General features: G+C 53.5%; 2 protein-coding genes across 2 annotated transcripts in view; one reads left to right on the forward strand and one right to left on the reverse strand.

Annotated features, from left to right (window-relative positions):
- The window catches only part of DONSON (downstream neighbor of SON), a gene marked incomplete at its 5' end in the record, with an annotated part of 5871 nt that extends 1982 nt beyond the window's left edge, over positions 1-3889 (forward strand). The window contains 6 exons of the mRNA XM_017743324.1: positions 202-380; positions 457-580; positions 699-803; positions 1173-1371; positions 2223-2423; positions 2660-3889. Of these exons, the coding sequence (XP_017598813.1) occupies positions 202-380; positions 457-580; positions 699-803; positions 1173-1371; positions 2223-2423; positions 2660-2797 (946 nt within the window). The remainder of the gene's footprint in view (positions 1-201; positions 381-456; positions 581-698; positions 804-1172; positions 1372-2222; positions 2424-2659) is intronic.
- The window catches only part of SON (SON DNA binding protein), a 36822-nt gene continuing 29385 nt past the window's right edge, over positions 3460-10896 (reverse strand). Inside the window, 4 exon segments of the mRNA XM_017743336.1 lie at positions 3460-5047; positions 5713-5828; positions 5903-5971; positions 8691-8838. Coding sequence (XP_017598825.1) covers positions 4889-5047; positions 5713-5828; positions 5903-5971; positions 8691-8838 — 492 coding nt within the window. The 3' untranslated portion in view covers positions 3460-4888.

Here is a 10896-nt window from a genome sequence, read left to right on the forward strand (position 1 = left end):
CTGCTCTGGGCACCCTGTGCCAGGGCCTGCCCACCCTCCCAGGGAACAATTCCTGCCCAATCTCCCATCCAGCCCTGCCCTCTGGCACTGGGAAGCCACTCCCTGGCTCCTGGCCCTCCAGCCCTTGTCCGAGTTCCCTGTCCAATACATCAGTAGGAGAGAATTGCCTGCTGTGACAGCGCTGTTTATTCCCATTGCCAGGTCTGTGAGCTTCACCTCTCTGTACAACCTGCTCAGGGCCAGGCTGTGTCCCTATTTCTACGTGTGCTCGCCGCAGTTCTCGGTGCTGTTCCGCGCCGCGGGGCTGGCGGGCAGCAGCGTCCCCACGGCCGCCATCGCCCCCACCACGCGCGGCCTCAGGGAGGCCATGAGGAGCGAGGGTAAGAGCAGCTGGGGCGGCGTCACCGATACAGGGGCTGGGACAGAACCTTCACTGCTCCCTTTCCTCTGCCCCAGGCATAGAGTTCTCCTTACCTTTGCTTGAGGAAAGTAGAACCAGGAAACAGAAAAACTCTGAGGAGAGTTTGGGAACAGAAACCGCTGATGGCCTCGGAGGGGGCAGCGGTGTGGAGGATGCAGGGTAAGTACCAATCGTGTGCAGTGCTGGAATTCAAGGGCATCTCCAGGCTCCTGCACAGTCCATTTGGAAAACCTTCTTCAGAGGCGCTGCCCTCCTAACACTGATCCTGTGTCTCCAGTGAACCAGCTCCCAGTGATGATGATGATGATGGAAGTTTCTCTTGGCTTGAGGAGATGGGAGTCCAAGACGAGGTGAAGAAACCAGATACTATTTCTATCCAACTGTATCCTTCCTTTGATCTTCCAGATGTGTGACAGTGGGAAGCCCTGCAGCTGTTACAGTGCTGTGGTACACATTTAAGTTCTCTAGAAGTTTTTGAGAACTGTTTTCCAAATATGAATCCTCACATTCCTACATGTTATGAGGTACTGCACATTTTTTTTAGTAACTCTGCAGGTTATTTCTAGGAATTGAAGCCAGGATTAAGATGCTGCTTAATATTTGAAGAACAGATCTGGATGAGTGCAAAGCTTGGTGGGGTTTGGTTTTGGGGTTTTTGGTCAGACGGGGCGTGGGGGGTTCACTGCTCCAGCTTTTTGGCACATGGATGCTTTCCACTGGCCCGTGGTTTTCCCTCGACTCTGCTCCCAAGTCGCAAGGAGAAGCACGAGGTGCAGGTGGATCACAGACCCGAGTCGCTGGTGCTGGTGAGAGGCAGCAACACCTTCACGCTGCTGAACTTCCTGATCAGCTGCCGCAGCCTGGTGGCCGTGGCGGGGCCGCAGGCGGGGCTGCCCCCGACGCTGCTGTCCCCGGTGGCCTTCCGGGGCGGGACCATGCAGACGCTGAAGGTAAGGGACACATCTGGCTCTGGGAAGGGGAAGGAAGTGGTTTCCTCACCCACGGGATCAGACCCTGGCTTGGTGGCATTTCCCTCAGGCACCGCAGCGGAATTTTTGTGGCTAAAGCCTGAGTCAGCATTTTGTCTGCAGCACAGCCTGTTCCTAAATCCTTACAACACATCCCCCTGCTAAACTGACATCCCAGCGTTCCCTTTCCTCACCTCCCGAGAGAGAGGAGGCTGGGCAGAACTGCCCAGAGGGAAAATGGTTGTTAAGGTTCTCCCCAGATCTTGTGGGGTCTCAGACTATCCCAGCCCCTTGCACCAAGGAGCCCCTGAGCCACAGCTCACCAGCTGTTCCTGCAAGGAATGGTTTGGATTGGGAGGGACCTTAAGGATCATCCCAGTCCCACCCCCTGCCATGGACAGGAGCACTTTCCACTGTCCCAGGTTGTTCCAAGCCTCATCCAGCCTGGCCTTGGGCACTGCCAGGGGTCCAGGGGCAGCCCCAGCTGCTCTGAGCACCCTGTGCCAGGGCCTGCCCACCCTCCCAGCCAAGAATTCCTTCCCTATATCTAACCCAAATTTCTTCCCAGTAGGAGCAGGATGAGCTACTTGTTTCACCAGAGAAGTTCATCCTGTTCTTTTGCACTTCCCTGCACCATCCCTGCAGCATTCCTGAAGTCCAGGGGGTACATTTTAGGAGTTGTTACAAGGACGGTAAAACCTCATGCATTGCACAGTTGACAATATTGAGAAGTGTTTCTATTTTCAGTGGGCCTGTGGCACTGCACTGTCTCAGCTGGTGAGAACTCGTCCTTGCTGTGGTGAGTCCAGCACTAATCGCTGTTCTGCCCTCAGGCTCGGAGCATCAGCGGCCGCGCCCGGGTGCAGGGGGGCTTTGAGGACGTGTTCAGCCTGGAGGTGCTGGGGCCCATCCTGCCGCACGCCCTGCACGCCCTGACGCTGCTGCTGGGCCCGGCACAGCGCGGGGCCTTCCGCGCCCTGCTCAGCCCCCACGAGCCCAGCGCCGCCTTCAACACCCGCGCGGCCCCGCCGCAGGTGAGGACACACCCGCGGCCCCGCCCGGGAGGGAGCGGGGAGCGCAAACCGGGGCGTTCCCTTCGCGCAGGGCTTGGCACCTGAATGCCCGGGATCACCACCTGCAGCCCCTGGGGCTTGTCCTTCCTCAGCAGCGGGGTAATGGGAAACGGGGAGCTGCCCAGCGGGATCCCAGTGACTGCTGGAACTACAGGCACCCTACAGAAACACTCATTCCGTGTGTGTCCCCTTCACAGGAAGCTGTGCACCAGGATCTCCCTGCCTGCGGGCTGCATCCCAAGACTTTGGAGCAGCTGAGCCAGTGTCCAACTCTGGGAAAATCATCCATCCGCTTGCTGGAAATGAAGGATTATGCCTACACCTGGAAGGCCTAGGAATGCTGGTCCATGGAGCACGATGGTCCCCCCTTGGTGCAGGTGCTGAGCTCCGGGCAGAGCGGGAGGGACACGAGGGATTCACATGTCCCAGGGAACTGCTGCACATGAACACTTCCAAGGGCTTTGAAGGAAAGGAGGGGAAAGGCCTTGGACATCTCCTTTTTTATTGAAGAAAGTATTTTTTTAATAAAACTTGGTTTTATTGGTCTGGTTTGCCCCTGGCAGGTCGGTGTTCCCCATGCACACACACACCTTCTGTTCCAAGGATGGAATTTCTGCTGCTGCTTGGGGCAGGAACTCATAACCCCTTTGGAACTAGAACCTTCCCCAGGGCAGGGGATGGGAGCAGATGAGCTTTAACAAAAGGAACAAAACAAGTGCAGGGGGTTGTACATTCCCAAATTCGATTGTGTCCAGCTGTGAATCTGGAGCTGCCATGGAGAGCATGGATTGAAGAGACCCTGAGCAACTCTGAGGTTTGAGCTCTGCCAAGCCACTGAGTGTGGTCAGGAGCTGCTCCCGCCCCCGGGGTGGAGGCAGACACTCCCCCAGCACTCCCAGAGTGCATCCTCCCACATTTCCCGGGGATTTCACACCTCCCAAGCAGTTCACAGGGCGAGGACAAGCTCCTCACGTTTAGTCAGAGACCGAAGGCGAGATGCCAAAGGGAAAAAAGTTTAATTCAAGACAACAACGTCCATGAAATGAAGATCAACTGAAGCATTTCCAGAGCGCCTGGACAGACTTGGAGGGGCTTTTCTGTCTCCAACCCCAATTGCTGCCCAGGAGACACCAACCTTTGTCTCTGCAGAGCAGTGAGACTCTGTGTTCCGTGACACTGATGGGATACACACGGCTTCAGGTACCGGGAATTCCTCAGGTGAGGCCCGAGCAGCCTCGCCGGGTTTGTTCTTGCCCCAGACCCAGCTCAGGTTCACACCTCAAAGACCTGTCTGGGACACGCACCTGACCGACCCCAGTGCAGAAATCCTGGCAGCTGCTCCCAACTCGGGTCCGTCGGGGAGCGTGCACTGCCCTTTGCAACCCCACAGGCACACAGATAAAGAATAATGCTTCTTAAATAAAAAATAAAATAAAAAGCAGGAAAAGCTTTCTACATCCACTCTGCTGTCCAACTGCCCAAACTCTGATCAGGCTCCTTCAGGGGAGACAATCCTTATGGAAACATTTCATCCTAAGGAGTTATTTTGTAGAAGTTCAAAGCAAGCAAAAATAACCAGCCCTGCTCCTGCCATCCAACGGCTGTTGAGAATCCTCACAAAGCCACTCCTAGACTGTGTTTCTTGCAGAAGGCATTTTGGCATATTTGAATTCCTGCTTCCTGGCTTGGCATCCATTGGAATTACCGTTTACTGACCAGGGGTGAAGATTATGAACTTGTGCTGCTTTATTGACCAAGTTGGGTACAACAATTGAAGCGTCATTCTACCCCCTCCCTCCCCCCAAATCCAGTTGTAGATCTGTTAAGAGTTTAAAATTCACATGAACCACAAATCCGTACAATCAGCATCAGGCAGTGGATTCACTGGTTGGGAAGAGCAGCCCCAGGCCCCCTCCTGGGGACATGCAGGAGGCTGTGCCGGGTCATGTCCGAATCTCCGCGTCCCTCTGGAAGCGCCCGCGGGCTCGTCCGGCTGTCCTGGGGCACAGGTGGCACCGAGGGGCAGAGCCCGGGTACGGCCCTGGGTGTCCCCGGACCCGCCCAGCAGCACCTCCTGCACCCAGGGAATTCTGCAGCCACTACAAAACTGTGTCAAAGGGTCAACGTTCTGCTGGGAGAGGAACTGCAGGAGCTTCAGCCAAGGATCTGGATTTCTGATGCCTCCAGAGTCTGTCATCTGATTTAGTCATTTAAGAAATAATTACATCACTAATGTAAACAATATAAACATACCAAAAACTAAGTATGATTTAAATACATTTGGATGGTACAAAAGAAAAACCTGTGGGTGTCTGTACAGTTTTTACAAGGTGGGAATCGCCGATGTATTTACAACATGAGAGGGGCAAATACCATTTCTTGTGCAGAGTAAAATGCTCGGAACCAGTGTCCCAGTAAAGCCAAGCTTAGCGGTGTGAGGCACTCCTGAACATGGTGGTATTGACCATGCTTTCCTTTGGTACGAGTCCCATGGCCTGCAGCGCCGCCGTGGCCGCCGTGGCTTTCGCGTGCTTCTTGTTAAGGCTGGCAAAGGTGGGCCTGTACTCGTTGCCATTGACTCTCACCTGGCACAGGGGAACCAGGGGTTAGCGAGGGGGGCACGGCTACTTCAGGCACACTCTGGGCAATTCCCCTTCAGGGACACACAATCCATGGCTGGCTCTCAGCACGGCCATTTCAGGGGATCCCACCATGGTTTGGGTTGGAGAGACCCTAAAGCCCATCCCATCCCACCCCTGCCATGGCAGGGGCCTCGGGGCCATCCCCAGCTTCTCTGGTCACCCTGTGCCAGGGCCTGCCCACCCTCCCAGGGAACAATTCCTGCCCAAGATCCCATCCAGCCCTGCCCTCTGGCACTGGGAAGCCATTCCCTGGCTCCTGGCCCTCCAGGCCTTGTCCCCAGTCCCTCTGCAGCTCTCCTGGAGCCCCTTTAGGCCCTGCAAGGGGCTCTGAGCTCTCCCTGGAGTTTCTCTTCCCCAGCTGAGCACCCCCAGCTCTCCCAGCCTGGCTCCAGAGCAGAGGGGCTCCAACCCTGGGGTCAACTCTCCCCAGTTCCCAGATTAAAGTGCTCCAGGGACCCGAGATGGCCGTTCCAGAAACAGGACTTGCACATTCCAGCACCGAGACGGCTCCGCCATCCTCAGCCAGCCCCGTGAGGTGTTTCTATCAAACAGAAACATGGATTTCATCCCTGGCACACAGGAAGCAGCACAGGGCAGCCCAGACCCACCTTGAAGATGAAATGTTTGCGGTGATCAGGCCCACTGTCGTCCACCAGCACGAACTCGGGGGGCGTCCACCTCCTCTTGTTGCAGATCTCCATCAGCGCAGACACCGGGTGCTTCCCTGGCACACAGACATCCCAGGGTTAATATCCAAGCAGGCCCTGGGAACTGCTCTATTCTAGACAAGAATCTCACCTGAAAGATCCTTCATCACCACGTAATGGCCGGACCTCTTCTGGGCCTTCTCTCCCACAGCAACAAGCCCTGCAAGCAACACAGTCACGCTGACATTCCTGATTCCCACCTGATTCCTGGGTCTCACCAGCAAGGCAGGAACAGGGATCAGTGGGAACACCTGGAGACTCCACCTGACTCTCAACCCTCCACCTTTTTCCCTCCATTCCACTCATCCCATTCCTCCCTAAGGCTCCAGGAAGACTCTGAACAAGCCAAGAGGAGAAAACTCTGAGCGGTCTTCCACAAGCCAGAGAACACCTGGTTTTCCATGGAAACCTGGTCTTCCATGCCCTCTTTGGAGAAACAACGAACAAGAGAGAAAGTGAAGAACATTCTCTTGCTGTTTTGTGCAACCCAGAGCAAACCCCTGCCTTCAGTTTGCCTCAAACACAGGGAGCACGTGAAGTTCCCACTATCCAGTAATGTCCCTGTGTGCCCCTCCTGCCAGCAATGACACCACAATGATCCCCTGGGCTCTCTGCATTTACCAGTGCTCCAGCAGCCCAAGCTGGGGCCTCCATCCCATCTGGGAACAAAGCAGCAGAGCAAACAGCCCCAAAGGGATGCAGGGAGCACAGGCTCTCCTGGAGTCACCAGCAAACACCAAAGCTCAACGTTCTTCTCCTGAAAATCTTACAAGACTGAGAAATAAAATGAAGAATTGCCAGAAGCGGCTGAAATTCCAGTGACTGTCCTTGAGAGAAACTCAAGTTTCTCCCCAGGGATTTTGCCACTCTCAGACTTCAACCCTTCAATATTCCTTTGTTTCTTACCTCAAGTTTTCCTGCTGTGGCTTTGGTGAATAAAGACAGGGAGATACTGCAATTGCTGCCAGTGTCTTCCTGTTCCTTCAGCTTTTTTGGGTGGAATTTGGGTTTGTTTTGCTTTACAGGAAAATCCTTCCCTCCTTACCAGATACTCATCCCAATATTCCTGCAGCTCCTAAGTAGGGACTTTCCAAGGGGCACAAAGCCATCAGACACAACCTCTGAAGGAAAGGCCGAGGGTTTTCCCCCTTACAGAATTTTAAACCCAAGCCAACCGGATTCTCATCCTTCTCATCAAAGCTCTCTCCCTGTGCCTGAGCCACTGAAACTCCATCTCCTGTCTCTGGGATCTCAACACGGAATTTCAAACAAGCTGCAGCCACCTGAGTCACTCCCTGGCACACTGCACGTGCCCGGGACCAGGAATTGTATTTTATTGGGGGAGTAAGTCAAAAAATGTATCATAAATTCCTTACAAAACAAACCTGGGTGGTGGGTTAATAACAGCCTTCCTGCCAAACATTCCTGACTTTTCTTTAAAACTACACAGAAGTTTAAAAAAAAAAAAAAAAGAAGTATTTTTTAGCCATTTAATCACCCAAGAACACAGATGTCTGAAGAACTACTTGTCCTAAATACATGATCCCTTTCCAGCTGCTTCTCTGTGAGCAGGAAACCTCTTGCCCCTCGTCTCCCTGTGCCACAGACCTGCTGGCCCAACAGCAGAGAGAATTCTGCATCCAGGCACAACCTGTGTGGCAACGATCAGGTAAAGCCGCACATGAGCGTAACTATTTCAAAAGCAGGAAATCCAAAGCAGAGCCCAGCTGCCTTAAGGTTATCCCTGCTTTCAGATAACTCTCACAGACCAGGAGGAATCCTTGGCAATCACTGTCACCAGCCACCTTTGGGGTTTCATTTCTTTCTTTACACAGAAAGGTTGTAAAGAAAAACGTGTGAGAAGTTTGGCCATTCCAAGCTCAATTCTGAGCAGTGACAAAAGCCAACACAAGCCCTGAAATCCCAGAATGGTTTGGGTGGGAAGGGGCATCAAAGCCCACCCAGTGCCACCCCTGCCATGGCAGGGACACCTCCCACTGTGCCAGGCTGCTCCAAGCCCCAATGTCCAGCCTGGCCTTGCAATAAAAACTCTGAGTGTTTCCATCCTTTGATATGAGATGGGATTGAAGGTTCCCAGTGGAGAAAATATATTCAGAACAGCAGGAGTCTGACCCACAGTCAGTGTGGAGTAGTTGTTTTGTTCCATGCACAGCAGAACAATTAAATCAGAAATCCTGACTGCTGGAATTCTGCAGCTTGGAGTTAAAGCAGTCAGAACATGGAGAGGTGTTTCAGATGGGAAATTTCCACCAGCACTCAGCACACAAACCACAGTGGCCAAGCTGAAGGAGCAGCACCACTGCCTGGGATTCACTGCATGGTTCTGCTGGATCAAGTGAGCTCTCCCCTGTGGCCATGGACGGGAAACCATGGAAAACAGGTGAGGTTTCCATGTAAAGTGGAGGCTAAAGCTGCCTCTGGAACCAGCCCTGAGCATGTGCAGAGATGCCTTCAGTAGGATCCAACTGGAGATGAGCAGCAGGGAAATGAGGGACAAAACAAAGGACCAGAATCCACTGGGAAGTCCCAAATCCCTGAGTGTGAGACACTCACAAAGCTCAGCTTTGGGCTCTCAGCTCTGTCCTCACCCCAGTGTAGAACTGACCCCACTACTCCATCTTCTATCCCACCCTGTTCCTGCTCCAGCCACTTTCTCCAGACCAACCACTGTGGCTTTTCCACAAGGACAAAGCTTTGGACAAAGCCCAGGCCTTGGCAAACCTGAGGCAAAATCCCAGAATCTGTTCATGTTCCAGTGAAGCCACCCAGAAAACACCTCTGACTTCCAAGGGCCTCTGCCATCTCCAGGCAGCCACGAGAGCTGAGAAGCCACAAGACATTTTTAAGGCAGGACTCACCTTTCCGATCTGTCTTAAAATCCACCATGATGGGCTCGACGCTGCCTTCCTTGTTCTTCCCAAGCCCTTCTCCTTCTCTCCAGCCCATCTTCCTCATCAGCTGAGCTCCCATTCCTCCAGTTACAGGGGCTGCTCTTAAGAACTGATCCTATCCAGAAAAAGAGAAGTAAAACAAGGCCTAAAGTTAGTGCTGGGATTTTAAATAAGAAGTGGGAACTTCCAAAAAATGTTTCTAACAACTTTTCACAGACTCAATTAAAAAAAAAAAAAATCCACCTGAGCTCTGTGGATTTTTAGCCCAAACCAGTGCGTGGAACCCGGAATTCACGCGGACACACGAGACACAAATCAATGTTTGGCAAAAAAGAACAACTTAGGAAAAGTCTAAGGTGATCCCAAAGTGGCAGTGACCCTTTGCAGACAGATGTGTTTAATCAAGCGACAACCGTCCGGTTCTAAACACTCTGCTCTGATCCCAGAGATCTCCTCAGCTCGGGAAGTGGGAACTGATCCCCGGCACAGCTGTGCCAGGGGCACCTCCTCGTCCAACAGAACACAAGCACATTTAGTCATGACATTCACAGGCTGTTTAGGCGTATTTAAATCTAAAAAAAACCCTCTCCCCACCTGATTTATTACACAGCAGTTGCATATTCAAGTTCTACTCTGAAATTCCACATGGAACAAACAGGTTTTGCTTTCCCCTCTCTTTATTTTAATGGAAAAAGGCGCTTGGCCCCCCAGTTTAGCAGCAGCAGTCGTCACATTCTTTCAAATGAGCATTAACAAAAGTTGTTAAACGGTGAAAGCTTATCAACAGAAAGTTTAAACATCTGCTTTGATGTAAAGAACTGTAAAAACTCCTTAAATGTTACGTACCTAGGCCTCGCTGGCCGCAGTGTTGTGAATAGTAGGGCTGGCACTGACCGTGGCAAGAAGGCGGCTACAAGGATTTGACCCTGAAACAAGTTTCCATATAGAGGGGTGAAAGTTCACAGGTTATTCTGTGAACTATCATCTCTCGTGCCCCCCCGCTGACCCCATAAGCAAGTCAAGCATTTCCATCACAGCAGAACCTTGCTTGCCTTCCCAGACACAAGGTTAGAGCCCGGCACGGGGCGGCCGTCGGACACTGCGCGGAGCAGAGGCGGCCCCGGAGCAGAGGCGGCCCCGCAGAGCTGGGCAGGGCTCGCTCACTGCCAAGGCACATTCACACAACACTCGGGTTTCTGCTTCCTTTGGAGCTGTGCTTGCAAGAGCAGGAGTTTCCCAGAGTTCACAGAATCATGGAATGTCGTGAGCTGGAAGGGACCCATCAGGACCACGGACTCCGACTGCTGGCCCTGCACAGACAGCCCAACAATCCCAGCCCGGGCGTCCCTGGGAGCGCTGTCCCAACGCTCCTGGAGCTCAGCACAGGCCTGGGGCTGCCACCACCACAGGACTGACGGATCCCTGGATTCCCAGGACTCCCAGGTGCCTGGTTTCCATTTGCAGGTAACAACGCCACAGGTGCTCCTCTGGCAGACCATGTGTTTGTCAGGGATTTCCAACACACGACTGTGTCCAGCCCCGGCTCTGGAGGCTGGCAGGAAGTGTGACAGGAAAGCCTTGCTGGAGGCTGTGCCAGGAATGCTCCCAATCTCTGCCTATGCCCAGGAAATCCCTGTCTGGATCCACATGGATCCACGTGGCTGGAGGAGCAGAGCTCGGGCTGCTGCAGACCCAGCCCCTGGAACACAACATCTACACCCCTCCACAGCCTTTCCCTCACTTCCCAGTCCCTCCTCCCCTCTTCTCCAGGATCATCCCATAAGAGGAGCACTCCCAGGACACGAAGGCAGGCTCTGGAGCCGGGCTGGCTCCCGCTGGGCAGGGCAGGATTTGGGATCCCCGGCTGTTCCAGCACCACGGGCGTGTGTTCAGTTCACAAAGGACACAGCGCAAGCTCCTGCTGAGGTCACTGCGGGCTCACACGGCTTTCCCAAACACCCGGACATGTCCTGACTCAGGGCTGGAGCGAGGACAGACCAGAACCAAAACAGCCTGCTCCTGGTGAAAAATCCAAGCCCTGAGCTCCTACAGAGGAATTACCAGAGCCTGAACAAACTCCACAAACTGGAAATGGAAAGTTCTAAGCTCCAGAGGGCAGTTTGTTAAAGCACCTCTTCCAGGGGTGAATTCAGGATTCTGGCGGGGTACTTCA

This window comes from Corvus brachyrhynchos, unplaced genomic scaffold (genome assembly GCF_000691975.1).
Source record: "Corvus brachyrhynchos isolate BGI_N302 unplaced genomic scaffold, ASM69197v1 scaffold149, whole genome shotgun sequence".
NCBI classification, from domain to species: Eukaryota; Metazoa; Chordata; class Aves; order Passeriformes; family Corvidae; genus Corvus; species Corvus brachyrhynchos.